The following is a 27,564-nucleotide window of genomic DNA, read 5'->3' on the forward strand; positions in this document are numbered from 1 at the left end:
GTGCTGCAGAGCAGAGGGATGTTTTCGAAACAAGGAGGCACACGCCATTCATCATATCCCACACAGCTGAGGGACGTGGACTGCTGGGGCCTCAGCAGCAAGTCTCTGCCACGTGCACGGAGGAAATAAACTTTCACTACCAGCAGATGGTGATTTCAGTGGCCCAGTAAGACTCGCAAATCATAAACCACACGCTGAGGTCTCATTTTATCTTTCTGTGAGGCTTTGGGGAGCCACTAAAAAGGCTTGTCTGACTTGCTTCTACAAACAAGATTAAAAAATAAACCACAAAAATCACAGCATACAAAGTGCATGTATGTATTTTGGTTTTTCACTGATAATCTAGGTAAATGCACAGGTTCAGAGATTATGGTCAGTGATCTTAACATCCTGGAAAATTGTTCCCCTTCTACTGAGCTGTGTTGTAGAGATACAGTAAAGATCCTTTCAAGTGATTCATGGCAGAAAGATCAGAAGTACAAGATCAGTGGTGACACTGACCAGACATCTACGTTCTTAACTGACACAGTCATGCTATAATCACTGAGACACTTTATATTTATCTATTTATCTATTTATATTAAGTTTCTGTCAATGTATGTGAAGCACTCTTAATTTGGTGGTATTTTCACAGTGCAATGACAACTGAAGCTTTCTATTTCCATTTCTATTTGATGAACTAGTAACGCCATGAGTAAGCTTGGGAGATATCCAAATATCCAAAATGTAATATACAGTCACAGATACAGATACAGTCCTGCCCAGATATAAGATATTATCAATAATATTTATTTGCTATATTACAATTTTTATAATTCATAACTATATTATCGTTTTTTTCTTGTTTCAGGTGTTTGTTTGTTTTTTTGTTGGGGGGGGGCGGGGGGGCAGTGAATTGAAGGTTGGCCCCGGCAGCAGGACAGACTGGGCAGCACTTGATCGGTGAGCACTTAACAGCAGAAACTGTCTAGTAACTGACTGAATGGCGCCGAAATGAAAGGATCAAGGTTAAATCTAAATAATTTTTTTACCAGATTAACAGATGTTGATCTTCACACTGTGGTGGTAAAATGGAAACCAACAGGTGCCTGGATGGTATTAAAAACATTACCAAAATCCTAAATGACTACAGGATCCTTTGGAAAGTGGTCGGCAGTTTGAAAAAGGCACAGAAACATGCGTCATTATTGATGTGGTCCTTCACTGTACACAGAGGAGAGAAATATGGTCTGTGGTCTGTGGGGCTAATGTTCTGTGGTGTCATGAAGCAGGATGGAGGCTGTGGGGAGGCTCACACTTCATGTGTGTGTGACACGGAGGGACAGCGGGGTGTTTGACCATCTGACCCTCTGCAGGTCTGTCCTGCCTCACCATCCATCTGCTCAGCCTGCTGGCTGAGGCAGCAGGAACAGAGACCATTTCCCACACAGCCCACTGTTTACCCACAATTCATCTAACATATCAAACTCCAGGTGTGGTTACGACCTTTTCATGAAAGGCCACAATAATGTGCTGGAAATTCTTAGCGACTTGTATTTATTTTGGACTTTTTGTCCCATTAGGGTGATTAGGATTCTCATAAACCTGCATTTATCTAAGTATTCAAGTACTCAGAATGGTTTCCAGTGAGCGAAATACTCAAACCCCTCACTTGATACTTACAACCCTCTGAAAACTTCAATATCCACATTTTAATCGGATTATCAAAATAAGAGAAATATATGTTGTATTTATACTGTTTTCATACCATTTAAATGCAGCTGTAGGAGATATTATTAAGAACAGAGGAGAATCTCTAAGAGAATGTAATGGAGATTGTTCATAACTACAATTACACGTTTATGCTTGCATTGTAGAGTTCTAAAGGTAGTCTAGATATTCGGGCAGTGGGTGGCCATGATTTCCCTCCTTGTGGATAAACCTGTGAGAGGTCAGGAATATCACAACCTCTAGAGGCTGATATATAATTTCAGTCAAAGCTGCTTTCAAATTTGGCCACTGATATTCCCAACCTTCCATTTTTTGGCATTGTTTCTGGTTAAGGTTTGTCCAAGCAAGGAAGCATTTACTTTTTTACTATTTCACTGTAAATATGCTCATCAAATCAGCATTGGTTCACATCCACTGAACCAGACCTTATGTCCTAAAGCAATATTTATGTTCATGTCATCTCATAGTTTCACACTGAGATAACTGAATGAGTACCAGTGTGTGACCAATGTAAATTAACAGCATTACATTACAAGAGGAAAATATTTTTTTTTATTTCAAGTGCAAAGTGCAGAGTGGGTGTAAAGCATAGGCTCCACAGTTTTATAACACCCCCATTTTTCTAGTTAATACTGAAATCTCAGCTCATGTCCAGTGAACAGCCTTAGATGGTTCAAGGGTCACCTCAGGTCACCAAAAATAGAAAAATCATGATAATTTCATACAGAATAGTTGTTGTTTTTTTCAGGGATTAAGAAACTGATGAGCCTCCAGTTTTCCTGCAGCGAGCGAAGTATCCTGCTGAATGTCAAATATTTGAAATCACTGCCTGTTCATTTTTTCTATGCTTTGATTTCAGAAACACTTAACATTTAATCATGTAATATTAAATAACAATGACTGAGTGTAAATAAGAGTTTAAGGTCAAGTTGTGGTTTTAGAGGAGACGCTACCTTAGCGCTGCATTGCTACGTTGCAGAGGTCAGTGGGGGGACGAGCTATCTCAACACTGATTGATTGCAAATGGGCAGAGTTCAGACTGAGGCTCCAGCCGTCCACAGAATTAGAGGAGAAAAAAAATCAATGAATGAATGAATGCTTGATCCACACCCATCAGAAAAAAGCTCCTGTGCCGGGGAAGAATCAGTTGCCAATAACATCACCACAACAGCAGAGAGCCTAACAGAGGTTTGCGTGCAGCACTGTGTGTGTGTCTGGATATGGTAGAGATCTGGCCTGTTTTTGCAGCAGACATTTTTTCTTTTCATAATAGGAAAAGCAAAGGGATTACTAATAGTCCCAGTTTATCTCCAAGCTAGTCTTTGTCTACTGTTCACTACCTTGGTCTAGACTGGAATATCTCAACAGTCATTGAATGCAATGTGATGAAATTCTGTCCAGACATTCATGGTCCTTAGATGATGAATCCTATTGACTGTGGTGATCGTCTGACTTTTCCTAAAGTGCCACCATCAGGTCGACATTTGTGGTTCTCAGCACAGACTGTTTATAAAAACTGGACATAGAAAAGTGAAGCCAATGTTCAAGTGTTTCTGAATGTCAGTGTATTCTGTCACCCAACCACCTTATCCCTGCTGCCACTGCACCGTCCTTATTCCTGATACTGGCACATTACATTGTTCAAGTGTGGTAACTCACAAATAAGCACTTCTCATATATGTGAACACAGCCAAACAAACATATTCACAAATAGTGCAGGTGTGAACTGGAATGAAAAACTGAGGAGGATCCAGTGAATCTGTTCTACTGCATCGGGCTACACTATATGAAACTGAATATGATTAAGATGTGTGTGTTATATACATAAATCACTTTAATTTTTCAGTTTGTTATCATGGATTTTGCTTAAATAGGCCAAAGCAGCAGTGTTTTCCACCCCACCCCCAGCCCTGTGCTGCGGATGAGTGACCTCTGGACTTTGTGGGCTGTTCATCATTATGTAAGTGTAACAGGTTATCTGTTAAGACAAGACATTAGCAGCACTGCTGGAAATTATTTGCATACAATATATCACGTATTAACGAAGCTCGGGAGAAAAGCTTATTTGCAACTGCTAACAGCTACTCATTAATTTTCCTTGGTAAAATTGCACACTCGTCCAGTTATTGGTTGTCACACACAACCAGACCTGCTTTAACCTTTCAGGTTCAGACAGTTAAATATAACCCAGCTGTCACGGCTGAAGCCAACTCTCACTCTCCCCTCCCACCTTGACTGGTTTCTGTCCCACATAATAAAGATAAGGTTCTTTCATTCTGATCTCTTCTGTCTAAATTTTAGTAAATTTGCTGAAAATGCTGAGTAGCAATTAACTGTTCATTGCTGTGTAAGGCTAAATTAACAACACTGAAAAATCATATATTATTATTTAATAAACATATTCCTTTATTTGGATAAATTAGCTTTTTAGTTATAATTATTTTTATTTTACTTTATATCACTTCAATTTTCAAACTTTGTTATTTTTAATATTATTATATTATTATTATTATTATTAGTAGTAGTAGTAGTAGTAGTAGTAGTAGTGATAATAATAATAATATGTCCATGGATACTTGCTATGTGTATATTTTATGCCAGAGTAAAATCAAAAAAAAGAATAAAGTTAATTCCACTGCTAATTTAATTGTAATTATTTCAATAATTGACTTCTGTAAAGTCCATTAAAAACACAGAGGAACAGGCGCAAAAGTAACGCAACAGGAACGAAATTCAATTGATAAATAAATTGACACTGAACTGCATTTTTTCCTACTATGGTGGCGGGACTTCACGAACTGTTCTTTGCCCTTCAATAAAACTGTCAGGCACTCACGTCCTGTTGTTCTCACAAATCTTTCCTGAAGAGCTGGACCCAGACCCCGGCAGCGTCTCCAGCCCGGACCGTAACCGTTAACGCCTGATGCAGCTGCTCGCCTGGCAGGCAGCGCGCAGGGCTCCAGTCCGCACCCGGTTCCTCCCGGTTCCTCCTCCACTTCTACTGGGCGTGGCCGTGGCCGTCACACGAGTACTCCTGGAGCGAGGCCGCTCGTCGTCCGCCACAGCTGAAGACTTCTGCCATGTCGGCTGCAGGGGAGTATGACTGCATAGTGATCGGGGCCGGCGTGCAGGGCTCCTTCACGGCCTACCAGCTGGCGAAGAAGAGCCAGAGGACCCTTCTGCTGGAGCAGGTGTGTGTGTGAGGATGCTTCTCGACCCGCTCCGTGGGGAGCCTGCAGGGGACAGGGCGGTGTGTGGAAGTGTGGAACACGGTGTGAGTGGCAACAAGTTTACTCCCCAAACCCATCTGTGTCAGCACTGAAGAAACCTCGGTGTGTGTCAGGGGTCGAGACCCAGGCTGTAATAACATCCCACTCAGACGTCGTGATAAAAATCATTACAATCATTTCTAACCCGTGAAAGTCACCGACTGCTCTTTCTTGAGCTGGGATTCACGTGTTGCCTCCTCCCTCTGGGCTTCTTATTAGGTCAAACATGGCGCACTGTTACACAACACTGCTCTGCTTGATTTAATTTTTATTTAAATACTATCTAACTGCTTGGATGGAAAGCATCACTTTTGCAAAACTGTTGTGGATTTGTTTTTCCATTAACTTTGTGCACTTGTGGGTTTTGGACTGGAGCAGTTTGTATGTGATTGTGCAGGTGCTGTGTTAACTCTGCTCACAGCTCAGATCACAGTTTGATTTAGTCCAACTTCCTGGCTGATGCAGTTAACTGCTTCAACAGTTTGTCATTAACAGAACTTGTGTGTGTGCACAACATTACAGGAGTGTGTTCTCACTACAGACATTATGAGATACATACAGACAGTGTTAATAAATATTTCACTGGCCTTTTTAATGACTACTTTATGATGTGTGAAACTGGGACACCTAAATTGGTGGGACGTGACCATGGCAGCAAGAACCAATCAGCAGCTTCCTTTCTTAACTTTCCTGATCTTGTTGTGTATGTTGTAATATTGTGTGAATGTGTTCCTCACCTAACTTCTGCCCTGTGGTCAGAGTTCCACAGTTAAAATAATGGAGTTAAATCCAAAGCTTCTCTTCAACTCACATTAAATATGTCCCAAAATTACATTTTGTCCTGAGTGTGTCTTTGTGTTTCGTGCAGCTCTGTGGATGTTTGACTGTCTCTTTGTTTCTTCTTCATGTCACATGGTTGCTTGCTTGGTTGGGAGTTTACTGGTGCTGAAGAGCTTCAGGTTTCCTGACTTGTCAGACACCTTTAGCAATTAAAAAAAAAAAAGCACCCACCAACAAATCTAACGACTTCTTGGACGAACCTTAGCTACATCTGTGATGCCCCTGTGGCAGCTGATGTGAATGAGCTTCTTACGTTCTCTCTGAGTGATTGTTTCAAAGGTAAATATAGTCGAACTCACAGCACAGCTGTCGTCTTTAACCTGTGGGTGATTTTGTCGGACAGTGTCGTGGATATAAAACCAGGATTTTAGCAGCAGCTTGGAAGTGACTGCTGGTTAACATGCAGTCTTACTGGGCTGCTGTTCAGTCACTGTTTCAAACTGGTTCCATTGTCTGGCAACAGAAACAGAAAAAAAACATCAATGAGAACAGTTTTATTGGAAAGTTGGCTGTAATAAAACACTGTATGTGAGCACAGAGAGGAGGAGAAAAGCAAACAGAAAGGGCTGAAACCAGCTGACACGAGGCTGAATACAAACAGTACACGGTCCAGCCGTATACCAGGCTTTGAGACCCAGTCTCGTTTTCTCTTATCTCGCCGTCATATTGCTCTCTGGCAGCTGGAGATGCTCCGCTGCTGCTCCAACCGGTCTGAGGCCTTCAACAGAATTCCTGAGCAGGAATCTCACTGGCAGCTTTTTCCTCCATCTTTACACATCAGGTCTATTATTGAAAATTGAGTTAAAATATAGATGTTTTTGATGCATTTTTCCTGGTAGTTTCAGTTACTTCTCCGTGAAGCAGGAATGCCACTGTCCAAGTGAAATGTTGGGATATCCACATACTTTTGGCCAATTGCTGCACAGCATGTTCAGTCAAACTTATTTAATTTGAACTAAGTGATATCACGCTCATGTTTTCCAGTTCGTCCTGCCCCACAGTCGAGGGAGCTCCCATGGCCAGACCCGTATCATCCGCAAGGCCTATGAGCAGGACTTCTACACCGTCATGATGGAGGAGTGCTACGAGCTGTGGGCTCAGCTGGAGAGGGAGGCAGGTGTCAAACTGTACAGGTGAGCAGTCAGCAGAAACACACCGAGGAAAAAAAATCCATTAAATAGAACATACTGAAGCAAAAGCTTCACCAGAACTCTGAGATTTGTCACATTCAGGGTGCTGTGTGCGCACAAGAGCAGCAACTCAATCCACGGGAGCCATAAATGCATGACTTTCTCATTACCTCCAGCATCACTGAATCACCTCTTGACAGCTTCTCATGCCTTTGAATTTAGAACAGCAGCTTTTTTTTTTCAGCTCGCTAAACCTCAGGTTTTCATTCGCAGAGCGCTGAGGAATTTGTGTGTTTACAAATATGACAGTGGCATCAAACTGCGCACGAGCTTCCAGCGGCACGGTTCCTGGTCGTGTTACCTCTGAGCAGCCCTGTTTGTTCTCAGCACCAGGCGGCTGAATAACGCCAATTCATTCTTCATGTCTCAGGGTAACAGAACATGATACAAAGCCAGGCCCACATTATGTTCCCTAGAAACACAGTGCACCTCCCCGTCCCGGCGTGCCCATCCATAACTCCTGACTGATGGGTCCACATCTGAAAGCCACCTGTGCCCTTGGGCTGGCAAAAAAAAAAAAAATGTCTGCATCACAATGAGAAATGTCCAGGCTGGTGGGAGCAGCGCCTCCCACTTCTGCTGCTGCCTCTGGGACAGATGAAGCCATCGAAAAAGGCCCAGAGCGAAGCTAAAAACCTACACGCTAACCTTGTTTTATTTTCTTCTCGTACATGACAACATGTGCACATCCACCAGCTGACCCAGTGCCACCAACCAGGTGAGGTGTCATATTTATAACCTTGCACACACCTGCATTTCTTTTCCCTCCTCCGTGACACAGTCATAAACACACGAGCACATAGAGATATAGTCATTAAATCTTCTAATGGATGGCTGAAGCCTTCAGCTCGTGTTGTCTGTGCCTTATGGCTACTGACAGATGTTGCGCAGCCTTTAGGAAACACTGCTGGCAGAGCACGAGTCACCCATCTATCAAGCAGATTACTGAATTAGACCTTGTGTTTCACTGGTGAAACTGTCATCTGCTGTAATACTGTCCACTGGACATTTGGTCTCCAGTCAAATGCCACTATTAAGATCATTTTAAAGGTCCCATATTTTACACTTTTCTGGTGTTTTATTTGAGGTGCTGATATCCATAATGTGATATATTTGTGGTTTAAAGAACCAAAAACCATCTCAGTGTAGTTTTACATCTCCTCTCTCAGGCTTCTCTCTGGAGCTCTAGTAACAACAGGTCAGTCAGCCAATCAGAAGAGAGGATCTGAGCTTCTCTTCTGATTGGCTGACTGAGAGAGGATCTGAGCTTCTCTTCTGATTGGCTGACTGAGCGATTGAATAAAAATATAACAGCTTTCAGGTAAACACTCAGAGAAACGAAATTCTGCAGGGCGGGGCTTGGGGCGTGGCTGAGAGTGGTGACTGCTTTGTTGTGACATCACAAAGTTGCAGAAGTCCTGACGGCTGGTTTTAAGGCTCAGTTTCTGAATACAGGCTGTGTGCATTTCTCTGTGGACTGAGGCTTTGATACCTTCACAGTATTAATATAGAACCTAGACCTGCTTTATAATTAGAAAACCTATGGACATCTCACGCCATATAATATGAGACCTTTAAAGGTTAATTCCCATTTATTTCAACTGGAGTCTTAGTTTCATTGTTTCATCCAGTTAATTGATGAGATCTTGGTAATACACTCAGCTTCCTAAAAAGATGTGCAACAGCAAGAAAATTCACACCAGCATTGGGACTGAGAAACGCAGGCTCCTCACGTCTGTCGTTGAGACCCAACGACACAGTGGTTGGCATAAAATCTGCTGTGTGTTGTGCATGCAATACAAAAATGTCTGCAAATAAGGTTAAAGTTATTTAAATCATGTCCCTCATCCATCTTTCAGAACAGATCCTCCGTTATTTCTAAAATATGCAAACCATTGCAGATCAATATGGGACCCCTTTACACACTTTTTGTTCTTTGTGTGTTCACAAAAGTAGTTCAATAGCAGTTTGGCTGTGAGGCACAGCTTTGGTGGAAGTAAAATGAATTAAATCAACCCTGTTTTTGTGCTTCGTGCGTCTCATGGAGCTCACTAAAACGATTCCTGTTAAACAGGACAGCTGGTATGATCACTGATATTAGTCAGCCTGGAGAGGACAGTGTGGTTGGCTGCTGTGTTCTCGGCACTTCAGGAGGTTGTTGCAGTTGGTGTGGATTGGACAGATGGATGCTTCTGTAACATGCATTTGCCACTGACTTGTCACTTCTGGTCAGCACTCACAGGTTGGATGAGGATTTATGCAGGAAACCAAAATTCTTGGTCAGTTTTCAGCAGAACTGATGAAGAAGCAGAACCACAGAGTGAAATCCAAGTGCCTCTTCAACAGCAGTGAGTGGGTGCTCTGCCCTAAGATTGTTTTCTCCGTTATGTCTTTCAGTGTCCTCTCATATGCAAGTAAGGTATCACAGACCAGCTGGGCCGATACACAAGTACATGAGTTTACTGGCATGTGGTTACAGGTCTCTGGGTTGAGAAGTTGAGATTTGTCAGGATAGCTTTGCTGTGATTTGGAAATGTGCCTGAACAAACGTGTCAGGAGAAAGCTTAATCTGACTGCTTCTCTAACATCAGCGTGAGAAGGCAGAAGTTTGGATTCTACAGTAAATAAGCTTGGTAAGAACTTTTTTTTGCATCTTTACAACTACCCCTCATACCGTAACATTAATAACAGGTTGTTGTTGCCTCCCAAAACAACCCAGAGTGTTTTCTGATTTTATATCTCTCAGCATTTGACTTGTCCAACACGTTGTCAAACCTCAAAAAAAAAAAAAAAAAAAAGTTACAAAGAAAGCTTCTACAGAAAATCATGTTGTGTGGCTGGTGCTGAGCAGTACATCCTGAACACACAGCCCCACAAATCTGCAGCCGGAGGCAGCTGCTGTGGCTTTTTAATAGTTAATTAGTGCAATGATGATACAAATGAATAATAAAAATATAGCTTGGTGAAGCAGTTTATATGACTGCATCGATCCAAAGCTGATCCATCCATCAGTCCATTACCTACCACCTAGATTCGAGGGTTTCAGGGGGCTCCCAGCTGACACTGGGAACAGGATTAATAAACTCTGGTAATCTAAAATAACAATAACTTGCTCTGCACTTCCTGATTTGAATAAACCTCCCATATGTTTACTCCTCTCCTCCCATTTGTGCTCCTTGAGAGGAAAAGTCTGAAATACCACTCAGACATGCAAAGGGAATATCAAGGTCAGGAAAATATCAGACAGTCAAAGTGTTTCATGCATTAGTTGTTGATCAAAAATAGGATCCTAAGAGTCTACAGCCGTGCTCATGGTGACAACACCTGAAGATGACAGGAGATGAAGTAAAGGGATCACTAAATTTCAAACCTTGAAAGTCTGAACCAGATTCCATGGCAGTCCGTGTAACAGGCGTCAATATGTTTCACTGTGAACCAGAGGAAAAGTCAGGACTCATCATCCTGGAACCATGAACGCATGTACAAAATTAGCACCAATCTTGTAGTTGTTAAGATATTTCTCTGGATAACTGTTAATTCATGGTAGCATTTGAGGAGAAGGCGGGGGGATCACTAAAGTCTACAGGATTCATCATCTGGTGACAATGAATGCTGTTACTAAATTGCACAGAAATCAATCCCAACAGTTTCTGAGATATTTCAGTCAGTGGTGGACCGACCCTCGATGCCATACCTAAAACAACACCTCAGTGGTTAAGGTTTGTTTAAGGGAAAACTACAGTTTCTTATGACCTGGGTCACATTTTTAGAGCTCTAGTCACAGTTTCTCTTGCTTTTGATAACAAGTACTTGTTGAGCTCTCGGAAAACGACATCTCCAAAAGTAGATTCACATTAGGAAAAGATTATGATCTTGTTAAAAGAGACCAGGTAGAAGAAGAGATTCAGGACAGGAGGAGACAGTAAACTTGGATAGAGTCAATTGCTTTGTAAACCCAACCAACTACTCTCCCGTAAAGATTTTGAGGCACTATAACATCACAAGGACGAGGTCTCACAACACTGAATTTGACTTGCTACATGCTATTGTTATAATACATGCTCAACCTCATCTAACCTTCTTTAGAGGAGTGTCTGTAATATTGTATGATGTGCAGTATTACTAAAGTAAAGACAGCAAAGCATATGTCATTTATACTCTGAACTCTGAACATGGAACACCACATTCACCAAATGATTATCAAACTCATTTGGGGGGGCTCAATAGGTAATTTCTGGGTTTTTACAACCAGGGTCTTCACCTCCACTGATTTTCCCCTCAGACAGACAGGACTCCTGGTGATGGGACCAGAGAACAAGCAGAGCTACCAGCTGGTTAAGAGCACCCTGCAGAGGAATAAGGTTCCCTTGGTGATCCTGACCCGTGACAACTTCAGCCAGCACATCCCCAATTTCATCCTGACTGAGGGAGATGGAGCGGTGGTGGACATCACTGCTGGAGTTCTGTATGCCGACCGTGCACTCAGGACTGTACAGGTACAGTACATATATTGTTGGTACAGCATTGGGTATGTTAGCTTCAGGAACTGATGTCATGAGTCTGGGCGAATGATGTGGTCCACAAGGGATATGGTGTTTTAAAGATCCCCATTCCAAGTTGCAACTGAAGTCTCATCAAGACTAATCATGGAGGTAAGGGTGGGTGATACGACTCCAAATCAATATTGTAATTATTTCAAACTTTTACCTTGATTACAATTAATGAATGATTACACTTTGGCGCTTTTCAGTCTCTCTTTTTCTGAGCCATGCACTCTTCATATTCAGCAATTTGATTGGGTGTCAAGTGATTAAACACATTTTCGGAGTTACGGTTGGTAGAAGTGTTTCCAGAAGTCTCTGGAGCACTGTGGACATCAGGAGTAGGCGCTGCAAAAGTAATGTGGTTTAAAATGAAGCCATATTAGTGTGAATGTAACCTGAGGTTCAGTGTTTGCACCAGTATCGTCCATATCACCAGCTTTCACACGGACACGGACTAACCTCAGCGGAGGCTCATGACTGAACATACAGTACTTTTTTTTAAGGGGACAGTGTTTGAACAAACACATTGGGGAAAGTATTAACCTAATTAACCGACATGAGCAAGATTAAGTTGGTGAGAGGCTCTAAATGTCGGTTTTGACACTTTTTTGGTTGATCCTCAGCCTTACATGGAGGTCTATAAAGTTTATTCACCTAAAACAATCTGCGTCTCATCTTTTCAGGGATTTTCAAGGTATTTCTCTCCTTGGTAAGTGTGAAAATGCTCAGTGCCTTTATTCCTCAGATGCTAAAAGGTCTTTTCTTTTAAGGTGCATTAAGATGCATCAATAGCAAATTACCCAGTATGTTATTCAAAAGATAAGTTCAGTGAAACATAAATTGATGTCTGTTCCAGGGTTCATGGCAGAAAGTGTGTGTTTTGATAGAAGAAATCTGAACAAAATGAACCACTGAACCGAACTGTACTCAATGGTCCTATAACAAAAACCTTTGAGAGTGTGTGGAAGTAATGAGAGATAAAAGAAGCAAAACAGTTTCTGATTTCATATCCAAGACCTAGATAGAAAACTGGCCTGAAAAATACCAAGATGTGGATAATTGAACATATTTCGTGGCCTTTGTTTTCATCTAAAGAAAGATCTTCAGCAATAAATTCACATTACTGGACTGTGTCAGCAGTGACAAAAAGCACTGGAGGAGAACAGGCTCATCCATGGCTGCCAGGTCAAGCACAAAACACTGCTTTGTTGTTTCAATGAGGTGCCTCTTTCAATTGACTGGACAGATGTTCAGACGCTTTGTTGTGAGGCAGCAGTCAATTATAAATTAAAGCCTGTAGTGACAGATGTGTAATAGATCTGTAGATTATTGCTTTATGCATTTTCATGCGACGGCTCCTTAATAGCCTCTTGCTTTTAATATTATGTCATAATAAATGTCGCAATTGATCTGTCTTCTTACATTATCTCAGAATAGCAGGTTTTTTTTATGTCTTTTTTTCCTCTCTGTTCTCTCTCTCTTTGGAATCAAACTCTGCTGATTTTCTTTCATGACTGCACACACGGCCATCTCAGGTGAATTTATGGCCTTAAATCGTTTCATGACCACACCCCAACACTCTTGATCCAGTCGTTGAAGTGATGAGGTCTAGTTAAACTGATTGCATGGTGACACAAAAGCTTTTCGGCTGTGGGTAAACTGAAGAGGGAACTGTAAATCAGCACAGTCATTGATTTCACTATGAACTACTGACAGAACATCAGTGGCATCAGAATAGTGCTCATCGTACAAGTACCACAACAGAATACCAATAAGACCATGAGTCTATAGCCATACTGTGTCTAAAGGCTCAGCAGTGCTTTTAGCTAAATGCTAAATTCAGCATGCAAACATGCTCGAAAAGACAGAGCTAACACGCTGATGTCAGCTCATGAACATAATTCACCAGGAAGGCTAAACCGTGGAAATTTCTCTGATCACAATGTCGTCGCTCCTCCACTGAGTAACAGCAAAAAAGGGAAATGTAAAGGAGCAGGAAGTTCATATAGAAACTGATTCTGTCCATGTTAAACATTTATAAACATTAAAAGTATTTCATCATAAACCAAAGTATTGGACAAAGTTAGCTGCATTTTCATTCTGGTCTCAACAGCTGCAGTCAGGTTGTCGACAGGAAGACAATTAAAAGTGGTACTTGTACAGTTTTACCATAGAAAGATCAGAAGACTTCTTTGGGTGTGATTATTGATCACGCCATATGATTACATTTGAAGCAATCAGTAACACCTGGGTTAAAAACTTACACCACTGAATGATTTTCATTAACACCTTCTGTCGTTCTCTTTTCCCAGGACCAGTTTCAGAAGTTGGGTGGGATCATAAGAGACAAAGAGAAGGTGATGGACATCAAGCCCGGCCCCGTCGTGACAGTGTCAACCTCTGCTGGCGTTTATCGAACCAAGAGACTGGTGATCACTGCTGGACCCTGGGCTAATAGACTGCTGAGCCACACTGGTTTACAGCTGCCACTGGAGGTACTCGCACTGCTTGGAGGACGTAACAAATGTATACAACAAAATTAAAAAGAAAATGTTTGAAAAAATAATTACGGTACTTATTATTATTATTATTATTATTATTATATACTTCCATTAAGTATTTAATTTTGACACCTGGTTCAGGTTAAAGGGGCAGATCCAGGAATTTTCTTTTGATTATCATTCTTGTCAGTTTCTCAGGTTACAATGTTCGGATCTCGATGTAAACGATCAGACTTGGTGGAGATACGAGGTCTCTCTGGTTCTAGTTATTTACATAGTGTTTCACATCGTCATGTCCATATTGCTATGGATTACAAGTAATTTCGCAAGCAAACTCTGGTAAAGTCTGCACCCCATGTGGGCTCTCTTAAAGTCTACAGAAACTCTGCTTGAGGCCTCGTGTGGATTTTAATGAACTGTGGATTTGTACAGCCCTCAGCGCTCACTGACGGCCCAGGATCGAGGCTGCGAGTCTGTGAGTGCAGTAAAGTCTGAACATTTGGATTCAGCTGTCGTCAGCACAGCCGTCTTTTCCATCTTACAATATGCCACACATTCTGAAAAGAGAAGGTGATGGAAAAACAAGCAGACAGCTGTTAGAGTGGAGAGCTGGAGCTGATATTGGAGTTGCATTATTCAGGCTTGCAGTGAGCTGGGGGGGCCTGGGGAACGCCATGCCTCTGTGAACTGGTAAGAAAAGCACAGACTCTGAGTTCATTGGCTTGCCAGAGTACGGCTGCTGTGAATTTTTATGGTGCCTGAGAATGAGTGCACGGCCGGTTAGTTCATTACACTGAAAGCCCCTGAACAATGTGTCCTTATTACTGCCGCCGTCAGATGGACGTTGTTTGTACAGTCATGTGTACATTTCATTAAATCCTTATTCTCACCTTACTGCTGCAGAGCTGCTGTGTAATTGCACTTTACTAGCCAGAAAAAAACCGAGGAGGATGTAGTAGGTGGGGTTGTATATTTCATTTGTATTTTGAGGTCTAACCAGAGTGGGGTTTTAGTGAAGCTGCCAATTCTGTGCCAGTGTGTTTTCATTCAGGTTTCAGGCGTCTTGCAGAGTACAAGTGTAGTATTGATCTGTTGTACAATAAATATATTATTAATTCAACTGTATCTGGGCAACCACACTCACCAACAACTACCAAGATTAGCCCAACAACAGATCCACTAGAACAACACTTTTTGCAATGACAAGGCATCTGAAAAACCTATGATCACATTCAGTCAAAGCTGATGTGGATATTTTTGGTCCCTGATGGTTTTGGAGTGGCATGAAATTTACTGAGCACGGCATAATAATGCTGTTCAGAGAATGAAATCTTTGTATTTAGGACGGAGCTGAATAGAAAATGCATGTGTCATTTGTTTAAATACCTATAAAGAAGGTTTAGTTTTGCCTTGCAGATCCAGTTAAATCCAATGGATAGCTTCACAATTCTAGTAGAAAAATCCCACTTTGTGTTAATCTTGTTATTTTTCCCCAGACTGTTAAAACCTCATTTAATTGCAGATAGTTTGAAACATACTGTTGCAGAGTGAGAACACTAGATTTTGTCCCCGATCACTTACATTGGAAGGACATGAGTCAGTATGAACGATAACAAAGAAAATATGTTTCAATGCACAGACGCAAACTTCACTATTGTTTTACGTTTTAAAACTTGTGAACCTATCGTATAACAATACCTGTAACAGATCACACAAATCTAATCTGAATAATTTGTGTAAAGGTCAGGTGTTGGTGACAAACATTGACAAACAATGAATCCTTTTTTTCATGTAGACGATCAAGCAACTTTTGACATTTGAACAGGGTTTGGCGGGAAATTCAAGCGGGCAGCTACATTCATGTTATATAGTACACAAGCTAAGTTAGCCCTACGAGCTAATGTGTGCTAACTATGCTAATGACGCCAGGGTCTTATTGAATGAATTAGTGGGAATGTGCAACTTTATATCAATGCTAGATATAAATCAACTGTATCATATTATGTTTCTGTGAGCTGGAGTTCACCACCTCTAAGCAGAAGATAACGTTATCTCAGAGCCTGAGCGGGCACAGCCTCTCTCCTGGTCCGAGTCCAGGTCCACAGCTGCCGAGCAGCAGGACAGCACGATGTAGTTTTAGATTTTGCCCCTTGAAGAATCTCAGTCGACCGACCTGGACTTTCAGTGGGCAGCCCGACGTAAGGCTCATGTGACGTTTGATTTATTTGAGGCGGTGTTGGAGTAGTTTATACAGCTGCCGGTGCTTAGGACACCCTCTTCATGTCAATCAAGGAGTTTCGTGTTCTAAATTTAATGCATGGTCAATCATTAGGTCATAAGCAGCAGCCGGGTCTCTGGGGACTTCACTGGCAGTCATGTTTTTCCTGGCTTCTCTACTATAGGTGGTGAAGATCAATGTGTGCTACTGGAAGGAGAAGGTTCCCGGATCATACGACGTGAAGCGGCGCTTTCCCTGCTTCGTGCACACTGAGAGCAAGGAGGCCAACGTGCACATCTACGGCCTCCCATCCAACGAGTACCCGGGCCTGGTGAAGGTACGTCACAGAGCCGGACCATCCAGGCTGATTCTGTACAGACTCTTCCAATATTCATTGTAATTATTTAAAGGAGGATAAATTAATGATCATTTATTTTTCATTTTGTTTTCATTTATCTATCCATGGGCTTCATTATTCAACATTAGTATCTAAATCAGTGCTGCGTGCACAGTGAAGCAAATACAGCATTTTATTAAATAAAGTCAAATGCACTCACTGCAGCGCTGCTAATCAAATGATGTGACTTATTGTAGACGTATTATTCTAACCTGCATAAAGAAATATATATATGTGAACATTATATTATATAGGACATAAACGTTGTTGTATTGAAGTCATTCTTGTGCAGCCTTCCTTGAAAACAAATCCTCCCTCAAGTACCAGGTTTCTTGTGGACTGTAGTGATTTGCTTTTCATATTTGCAGTGAATTTTGATCAGTTCACAGAGTTTCTGTTTCTGTTGATCAGTGTCAAAAAAGACAAACATGGAAATGTCCAAGGGGGCTGAATATTTTTCTATATATACGCTCTATATGCTTACAGTGCATTTCAACTTTCAGTATTGTTCATGTTAATGCTTTAGAATTAATACTAATTAACAGACAAGTTGTACTTATAATGCATTGTCAGAAATACACAATATTTAATTATTTCTCACATTCATAGGAGAAACAGAAAAATCCATTAATTATAAACTGCTCAGTTAAAACCAGAATTATTCCACTCTCCACAAATCTTTGTCTGCGAGGAGATCTCTCATCTGAAATACACACAACCCATACTGCTCACCTTCAGGGGGGCTCAAAAGACAGAACTTATAGAACTAATAGAACTAATATAAACAACCTGTCAACATCCCAGTGGCATCATTTACCATGTGAATATATCTCAAGAGAAAAACAGACTGCAACAAGAAAAACAACCAAACAGACTAATTTCAAAGACTCTTTATCAACATGAATATCATATACACACACACATACACACACACACACACACACACACACACACACACACACACACACACACACACACACACACACACACACACACACACACACCCCCGCTGTTGCTATTGTTGATATTATCATAGCTTCTCTTTTTCATGATTCATTACCCCAATCAATACATAACGAACCATAACTCCCCCTTTAACACTAACTGTGCATATCACCACCTCTGTATCTCTCTCTCTGCCACCCTCTGTCTTTGTTTTTGTTTGTTCAGATTCTGTCTCTCTCTTTGTTGTATTGATAAACCACACTGTCTTCTGACGGGAACATTGCTGTTAAGAACTTTATTGCCAGGGGGGACGATTGTTACTCACTCTGAGACTAAAACACTGCTGCAAAGTCAACTGTAAAATGCGATGTGTCCTACCACAACATCAGATTAGTTGTGGGAGTTGTGCTGGGTTTGATGGCACATCTCTATTTCGGGCATTATGGCAGAGCAGCGGGAGCCTGCTGCCTAATAGCAGACCACATACATAGAAGGGGGGGGGGGGACAGATGGTGATGCCACATCGTATTATTCACTCTGAGACACAGTCACCAAAGCTACTGTATGTCCAATATTTGGACCATTAAACATAATTTGAAAGAAAATGAAGCAGAGAAGAATATTGTAATTACTCATTTTGTGTGTGTGTGTGTGTGTGTTTTTAAGTTAGACTGTAAGTGTCAGACCATATAGGGGACAGAAAAGCAGCTTTGAAAGCTTGGTGACTGCACATAACTCTATGTTCTATGTTTACTGCAATTTCTAAAATATACCCACTGAGTCCTCCGGGGGAGGGGGGGGGTGCACAGGCTACAGTCGACTCTTTAGTCTGTGCATGTTATAACTCAACGGTGTCCTTAAAAAAACACAATGTCAACTCTTAAAAACATGCAGACGACACTCATCTGTGTGAGTCCAGATGATGAATCAAAACAAATTTTACGCATAAAAATAAATGTGCAGAATATTTCCAACCACTTCCTGTTTATAGCCCATGTCAGGATAACTACACAGATACGGAGAGCGCTTCTTTACTTTCAGTCATTGCACAGATGTTTAAGTAGCTACTGATGTTCAGATGTTCGAATGCTACTCTTTGCACATCAGCTGTAAACACAGTAAAGAGTGCACGGGGCCCCCGCTCCTTAAACTATTGAAATATAAGCATGCAAAAAACCTCAAGTCCGCCTGCTTCTATTCATTCATTTGCTCCGATGTTCATTATGTCACTGCTTTGCTTACTGCACATTGTACTTTAGTATGTGACAAATCATATATCGCAAAACAGTAACATAAATAAACTTAGAGTAAAAAGGTGAAATTAAAAGTTAAAGATTAAAATAACATATTTACAATAAAGATGTGGGATATTTACAATAATAATAAAGACGTGGGGAATGTAGTGCAAATCATATCAAGATAATACTGATGATGTCATCCTGTGTGTAGATATGCTACCATATGGGCAGCGCCACAGACCCAGACCAGAGAGACAAGCAGACAGACAGGTCTGACATCGACATCCTCCAGCGCTACGTCGCCCGCTGTTTACCTGGCCTGATCCCTGAACCTGCAGTGGTGGAGAGCTGCCTGTACACGGTGAAGTATCAACACATCACATCACAGAGATCTTAATCCATCAAAGTGCTGAGATTTAAGCCTCAGAAATCAAAGGAATTCGATGCCATCTGTGGGTCATCGAGAAATATCAGGAAAGTCAACAAATCTGTTGCTGGCAACACTTATACATTTAGATGATTCAAAGAGGACTAAATATCATGTTACTGAGTCCAGAAAGCAAACTTCAAACACCCAAGGAAGTACAGGAATTACATAAAACACAACAATGAAATTAAAAAATAAATGAAAATGAAAATTGGTTGTAGCCTTAGCAACCATCCCTTTTTACTCCAGAGGGAACACAGGGTTTATTCTTCTCTTTTAAGTGTGATTAATAATTACAACTGTGATAATTACACCTGCATATTTGTGACAGCAGGACTTTTCCATAGACTGTACAAATTGACATTTGTGGCCATTTCACACAGACATAACGTTACCACATCATTTCTATAAATATATCTTGATATAAACAAATAATTCATACGTTTAAACTGCTCTTTAGCAGTTGGACATACTGAATAGTTTCCAGCCCCTCCCTCAGACAGACCCTCAGAAATCAGAGTTACCATCGACTAATGACATTTGTCAAGTTTCCACATGCTCTCAAAAAATAACATTCATGCTCCTCAGAGGATGGAGCCCAAAATATGATCTTTTCTTGCAGTTTTAACTCCACCTCTGCTAAGACTAAGAATAGATACATTCTCAGTGTGTTGTTGGTAATATTGTAATAAACACTGCAGCCACTCGCAGCCAGTGGCAGGGCTCTAGACATTTAGCCCTGTTGTCTAATAGGACACAGTTAATAACTCAAGTTTATTATTGGGCAGTTAACTCCTATGTGAAGTGTGAAAGTTTCTCTGTAAGTCTGTAATTTACGAGCAAATGCTGCACTTCAATGTTGTTCGCAGGTGTTAGATCGTGTGTGTGTGTGTGTGTGTGTGTGTGTGTGTGTGTGTGTGTGTGTGTGTGTGTGTGTGTGTGTGTTGCAGGGACGGGGGATTGTACAGCTGCTCTGCCCTGCAGCAACACTAGCTGCTTTTACCACGATCACATACTGAAGCTGTTGGAAAACATAATATCTGTGACCTTGTCCAATGCCACTGAAAATCCTGACAGTCACGCTCTTTTCTCAGTGAACAGCGAGCGCGGTTCAGCGGCATCACCAGTGATTCCTAAAAGAGGGCAGAGTGTTAAATTACACGTGTCTCTACAGTTCTTAGAGAGACACGTGTCTCTATCACGCAGTTAAAACACATTTTAAAACACATTTTCCTCAAAGACACAGTGACAGACACAGCTGCAAAGGCCACATGGCCGTATGGAGAGAGTCTGTATCCTTGTCAAGCAGCTCCAAGGACAGTCTGCAGCTGCTTAATTCACTATGCATGTGTCCATATAGTGGGAAGGATAGGCAGGAGAAAGAAGGCTGCAGCACTAATAAGTTTTCTGTTTTAAATAAAAAACGATCTCCATCCAGACGAGTGTTTTAGCTCCAGATCAGAAATAATCTCCCTCTGTACTAACACACCTCAACACAACCATTCATGCATGCACGAGCAGGAAGCAGATTGTCTACTCTACAGCTAGTTGCATAAATATGCTACGAACAAAGACGGTTGTAGAGTTCAAATACAGAATTTAACAAAACAACAGCTGCACAACAGCTGCTGCGCAGACAACAAGGTCAGCAACACTTGTTATTCATGATCCATGTTGCTCTCACCACTGGTTGTCGAGGCTGATGAGACCCAGTCAGGGAGTGACCGTGGGTGTCTGTGTCCCCCTGTCTGTCCGTCCAGATTACAACACAACCTCAGTCTTCAAATTAAATCAGGTCCAGCAGCGTTTCCAAAAGTCTCTGTGTGGAGTAGTGTGGACGGCAGGTGTAAACCCAGCAAAAGTGAAGCGTTTTAAAACTAAATAAACTAAATTTTTACTTGTGTTGTTTTTGTTTTTGCAGCTAACGCCTGACCATCATTTTGTGCTGGACCACCACCCAAACTACAGCAACATTGTGATTGGAGCAGGATTCTCAGGTACAACACAACGCACAACTCAAACCACACAGTCTACTGCATGAGCCGTGTGTCTGTCAGCATGGGTTATAAAGACGCTGCATCAGAGCCGCACAGTCATATAAACCAGACTCAGAGCCGACAACTGTGTTAGCAGCTGTGTGAGACTCAGGCTCAAAGTTAACATGCTGATGTGTAACAGGAAACTCAACATGTTCACCGTTGGAGTTTATAGTGTTAGCATGCTAGCATTTGCTAATTAGCACCAAACATGAAGTGCAGCTGAGGTTGATGAAAATTAGACTGAAGATTAAGATTAAAATCAGTTCTATATTTAACTAGTAACCAGTGAAGAGAGGCCAGTACAGAAGAACCTCCCTCCACATTGTCAACCAGTTGCAGGTGAGCTGGGGATGACTGACTGTCTCCAGAGCCCCGAGAGAATGAAGCCTCTAAATTTTCACTTCCGATCTGATGTGGAAGAAGCTACAGCCGACAATAAAGTTTCTGTTTTTCTAGTTTGAGGACAGAATCAAAAATGATTCCTAAATTTCTCAAGGGCAGTATTTTGTCTGAATGTGACAATGATCAGGTTTTTACAGTGATAACGATGGGACTGGACGGTAAGTAGCAGTTCATCCAGGCACACTGAAAGTGTAGAAAATGAGTAAATTTGATGTAATAGTGTAAAAGACCTCGGGCATCCAAACAGGAGGAATTGGCTTCAAGTTTTATTTCATAATCCAAAACAGGGCATCATTTCATCCTCCCGCTTTGGAAGGAAGGGAAAAACATTACTCAGGGTGTCAGAGTCGACCCGCGAGGAGCGTCAGCAAACATAAAACCAATATTGCAGTCTGGGCCAAAGCGGTAGACAAGCCAAACAAATGACCGGCGTTGGCATCTCTACCTCCAGCAAGGTTAAAAAAAAAGTAAACAACAATACGTTTAAAAAAAAAAGAATGAAAAAGCAAGTAAATTCAGTCACTGTAAAAGGAGGAATTGAAAAAATTATAGTAGCTGCAGTACAATTAAACTACTTCTTAAATAGATAGGCCTATTTGTCATTTTAATTCATTCTCTGGGTCCTGAATGTCTGCACAAAATCTCAAGGCAGTCCATCCAATAGATGTTGAGATATTTCAGTCTGGACCAGAGAGGTGGGCTTGTCTAAGCATCACAGGAATAAGAGAAATACAAAGATTCCTCTGTTCAGATCTGTTCAAGGACCTTTAACACATGCACATCTTTACAATCATTTATTAAAAAGGCAAAATGCCGTAAAGAGAGTTGCAAGAAAACAACAACACAAACGGCGTCGGTGGAGTCAAGTAGAAAATGTTGGTGTCAAAAGGAAAATGTCAGAATCTCACTAAGACAAAGAGCAGAAAGCTCCTCATACACCAGATGTGTGCAGACGAGTGCCAGTGCAAAAACAGCAGCAGCCGCCAAATGAATCAGCATCGCTTGTTCCTCCTCACCCAGGAGGAGCAGGGAGCCAAGTGGCCCAGTGCTCAGTGTGCAGCACAAAGGAGAGTGTGTGAAGAGGTGTGTGTGTGTGTGTGTGTGTGTGTGTAGCCTGGACATGAAGAGCTCCAGAGCTACAGCACATGTTTGTGACGAGTGTGGGTCAGAGGATCAAGATCACAGTCTGAGGAGGATTTCTTGGACAGGTAACAAAAGGAAAATGGAGAGCAGCAGCTGTCGGCTTCAGCTGCAGAGAGAATCACACTCATTTGAAAAAGGCCAGACTAATTATTATTTAAGGTTTGTTTCCTGAACTGCTCCTGTTTTAATTTGCTGTTAATACAAACCCAACACTCCTTCCATGTCCAGTAAACGATGTTCTCACTCATTAACTCGTTCCATTTGTCTCTACTGTCTTTTAGTTCTGTGTCAGCTTGAGTCAAAAGAACAACAAAGCAGCCACGACAGGAAATCAGTTCTGGATTTAATCTGTATTTGTGTTAAAAAGCAGAACATTCTGCACCAAACCGGTTCTGAGTAATCAGAAACTGTGTCTAGTAAATCTGTAACACAACCTCAAAATACGAACTGACTAATCAGTAACTGAACATAACGTTACCCACAATACCCAGAGACAAAACAATCAAAAAAATGCTGCTTCGCCCTCTGCTTGTCAAGCCAGAGATTTTGTAAAAGGGACACGCTCGCTCCCAGGAAAATAACAGAAACTGAAGCCACAACGGCCGGTAGTCAGGCTAGCTCTGAGAGACCATACCCCGCTGCCGCCCCCACAAGAGGCAGTAAGTCACAAGATGAATGCAAACAAGCAGCAGATGCTTTATGGGAAAGAAAACTGTTCTGAGATGTAAGAGAGATGTCACTTCCACTTCATTATCGTAAGTGATCTCTATTTTTATTTTACCTGCAGCACCTCTGGCATGTGTGACTAGACCTCACACAGACAGATGTGTGTGAAAATATCAGATCAGCAGCTTCAGAAACATTCAGACGAGCTTCTGACCCATATCTGCATGACCTTATGATTTCCAATGATGCAATATAATTGGCTGATTGGGTATTTGCATGTAAAGCAGGTGTGTAGGTGTCACTAAAAGTGATTGGTGAGTCTATAGTTCACTCGGTGAAGTGCTGTCAGTCCTGGGTAATGTGGTCACAGTGTTCACATCCACAGTGTGGACACACCAAACCTTCCACATATAACAGAGACAAAGATCCTTAACTTTTAATAAGCTCTTGCCCATTGTGAGAGGTGGAGGAGCACCTATCCTCTCCTCTCCTCTCCCCCCTCCCCTCCCTCTCCTCTCCCCCCTCCCCTCCCCTCCCCTCCCCTCTCCTCTCCTCTCCTCTCCTCTTCCTTCCTCCCTCCCTCCCTCCTCTCCTCTTCAATCCTCTCCTCTTCCTTCCTCCCTCCTCTCCTTTTCTATCCTCCCCTCCCCTCTCATCTGCTCTCCTCTTCTATCCTCCCCTCCCCTCTCATCTGCTCTCCTCTTCCTTCCTCCCTCCTCTCCTCTTCAATCCTCTCCTCTCCTCTTCCTTCCTCCCTCCTCTCCTCTTCAATCCTCTCCTCTCCTCTTCCTTCCTCCCTCCTCTCCTCTTCAATCCTCTCCTCTCCTCTTCCTTCCTCCCTCCTCTCCTCTTCAATCCTCTCCTCTCCTCTTCCTTCCTCCCTCCTCTCCTCTTCAATCCTCTCCTCTCCTCTTCCTTCCTCCCTCCCCTCCCCTCCTCTCCTCTCCTCCCCTCTTCCTTCCTCCCTCCCCTCCCCTCTCCTCTCCTCTCCTCTTCCTTCCTCTCTCCTCTCCAATCCTCTCCTCTCCTCTCCCTTCCTCCCTCCTCTCCTCTCCTCTTCTATCCTCTCCTCTCCTCTCCTCTCCATCGCTTCATGCAGTCATGTCCTTTACCTAATTATATCTGAAATTAATATCCTGTTCACAGTCCTTTACTTGCAGAGGAGCAGGATAACAGGACTAAAAGTCTAAAGACCCACGATACAAAACCTTGAACTAATGGATCACATACTAATGATTTTGCTACTCCCAAAGCCTTATGGGTAGTGAATGGCTTTTACACAAAATACCCAAGTGCAACAATCCTTACAGTCACAGAGATGGTAGAGGGTGGCATCAGAGAATTAAGAATTTTAATAAATGTGCAGTCGACTTCCTCTCTGCCTTGATGCCGTTGTCGTTGATGCACCTGTAGCTCAGTGAAACTGTGTGAGACCTTTGGCAGGACGTGCATGCACCAGTATGTGCTTGCAGACATTTGCATGTGGAGGAAAAAACAAAACATGTGCAAGAGATAAAACAGCTCCACAAGACTGTACTATGGTGCAGCAGTGCTGAGCTTTACCAGGTGTCATGTTTCCTGTGCTTGCAAACGAAGGATATTGTCAGACATAAGCAAAGTCTAAGACGAACTGAGTGTTAATTTGAATCAGCTTTAATGAAAAAAACTCAACAGATAATCAGAGATGGTGCAGTTCATCCTCTGGGGGTCATGAACATCTGTTCCAAATTTCAGGGATATCCATCCTAGCTAAAATATTTCAATTATGGCACTGAAAATCCTCCCCTAACACTGTATCTCTTTAATTAGTGGGTTAGTTACCCGTGTTAGCAGCGTTAATTAATATCTGTGCTGTTTGTGCTCATTCTCCAGCTTCTCTGCAGCAGCAGTGAAAAAGCTCGGAGCCATATTGGAGAAGTTCACAGGGCTTATCCATAATACAGCAAAAAAAAAAAAGTGTGTTGCCTTCCTCCTCCTCCTCCTTCACAACGTGCATTTGTCATCAAAGCCCAACACAAGTGCTTTAAAGCAAGTGCTGGGGGGTTGCCATGGCTACAAAGTCACCCTGTGGGCTTGGCCATCTATTGAGGTTTTCCATTCTCTTTCTCTGGCAAGATGAAAATTCACGTGGCCAAACTGTCAGAGCCAAGCTTTTATGACTTCAAAGCCAGGCGGAATCCAGGGGAGCTGCGAGACCTTTGTCAGATGGCAGAGAGCTGCATTCCTCAAGCCCTGTTGACATTCACAATTTGCCTCTCAGACCTTAGCAACAAGGAAAGTCAGGCTGCCGCATTTTGAAAAGAGAGGCTCTCTCATCTCACTCCTGGGCTTGAGCACGTGAAAAACATTATGCAGAGAAAGGACAAAATCTCCCTTATTTAGCTTTTGGTCCCAGTTCACTAAAGTGAATAGATGCTCAGTGACAGGCATCGCAACAGCTTTGCTCTTCTTTTATATATTCATTCATGTGGGGCTTGAACCCATCGCCTGACTCAGACAGAGGCCCAGAGATGAAGGCTATTTATGGGCAAACTACAAGGTGCAGGGCATGTACTCGCCCACATCAGGACATTGATTCATGACATGGTTTGATGACCTGTGTACACACTTTGCCCACTGTTATCCGTTTTCTTCTCCAGGTCACGGTTTCAAGTTTGGACCAATCATTGGGAAGCTTCTGTGTGAACTCAGCCTGGGAGAAGTGCCCTCCTATGACCTTTCACCTTTCCGTATCAGACGCTTCCAGGGGAAGACCAAATCAGCTTTATAGAGCTTTATAATACTGGAGCATCAACATATCTTCCAGAAGTCCTACGTAATCATAACTATTGTATGGCTTGAGATTCAACACAATCACACAATGAATATATGATTTGTCTCCTGTTTTTGTTGATGTTGTCAGTTTGTATTGCTAATTCCACATGGTGTAATCAGCTGTGTGGCACTTAAAGGTCCCACACAGTCTTAAGGTAGATGTCCATGTGTTTGTGATTATAAAGCAGGTCTAGGTTCTATATTAATACTGTGAAAGTATCAAAGCCTCAGTCCACAGAGAAATGCACACAGCCTGTATTCAGACACTGAGCCTTAAAACCAGCCGTCAGGACTTCTGCAACTTTGTGATGTCACAACTATACAGTGACTGCCCTCAGAAAGGCCCCCGTGCCTGCAGTCAACTGATTTCTCAAGGGAATAGTTCAACATTTTGGGAAAGCCAAGAGTGAACCACTCTAATTTCTGTACACTAAATCTGAAGCTACAGTCAGGGGAAGATGAGCTTAGCTTAGCATAAAGACAAGAAGCAGCTAACCTGGTCCTGTCCAGACTTTTAAGAAATTTGCCCACCAGTATATTAACACATTGTATTTTCACAATTTATTAATTTATAGAAAAACAGAAGTGACAAGTGGCATTTTTTTCTTCACAGAACATTTGTCATATCAACAGGATGAAAGAATAGATAATTTCATGTAGCAGAAGAAAAATAGAAAATTAAATAAAAAATTAAATTTCAAGTGCAAATAAAACAGAAACCAATACACAGTCTAAAAAATTATTGCACATCAGCTTAATGAAACATCCGTGCCATTTCAATAGTGCCTTCTCTCTGAGTGAATGAAAATACTTCTGACTTCCTGTGTCGTCTGATTCCTCAGGGTTATCATGTGTACACATACAGAATTACTGAAGTGGACGTACTTAATATCTTATATATATATGCATATAGAGCCACAGAGCTTGCATAAGTAGTCACTATTCCTCCGTATTGTTTTAATACTGTGCAGTTCATCATGATGCGCTATATGACGTCTAACTCAAAGATTGGGATTTGAATGAATGAAATCTGAAGTCTCATTCTTTATGTGTTTCACCAGCAATAAACTTAATTTTGGGCAGAGAACCATCATTGACAACAGGATTCTGATGTTGTGCAATGGTAAAATCACCCATCTGTGACAAATGGTAATAAAAAAATAAAAAGCTTATTGTCTTATTGTCCTGTATGAGTTCATGCATCTGTAAACCTCCCTCTCA

The 27,564-nt window shown here is 41.9% G+C and overlaps 1 protein-coding gene across 1 annotated transcript; it reads left to right on the forward strand.

Moving 5' to 3' along the window:
* Positions 1–4,716: 4,716 nt before the first annotated feature.
* Positions 4,717–27,513, forward strand: pipox (pipecolic acid oxidase). Its single transcript, XM_071471683.1, has 8 exons — positions 4,717–4,901; positions 6,804–6,952; positions 11,292–11,505; positions 13,866–14,048; positions 16,457–16,609; positions 19,064–19,213; positions 21,201–21,276; positions 26,169–27,513. Exons 1-8 carry the CDS (start codon positions 4,791–4,793, stop codon positions 26,297–26,299), a joined length of 1,167 nt encoding a protein of 388 aa, XP_071327784.1. The 5' UTR covers positions 4,717–4,790; the 3' UTR covers positions 26,300–27,513.
* Positions 27,514–27,564: the final 51 nt, after the last annotated feature.

Source organism: Trachinotus anak, unplaced genomic scaffold, assembly GCF_046630095.1.
Source record: "Trachinotus anak isolate AG129_WGS33_773 ecotype Australia unplaced genomic scaffold, CSIRO_AGI_Tana_v1 ptg000034l, whole genome shotgun sequence".
Lineage (NCBI taxonomy): Eukaryota > Metazoa > Chordata > Actinopteri > Carangiformes > Carangidae > Trachinotus > Trachinotus anak.

Coding starts and splice junctions, on each gene's coding strand:
- pipox (XM_071471683.1), top strand. CDS start 4,791: ATGTCGGCTGCAGGGGAGTATGACTGCATAGTGATCGGGGCCGGCGTG. Junction 4,902..6,803: donor GGACCCTTCTGCTGGAGCAG/GTGTGTGTGTGA, acceptor CATGTTTTCCAG/TTCGTCCTGCCCCACAGTCG. Junction 11,506..13,865: donor GTGCACTCAGGACTGTACAG/GTACAGTACATA, acceptor CTCTTTTCCCAG/GACCAGTTTCAGAAGTTGGG.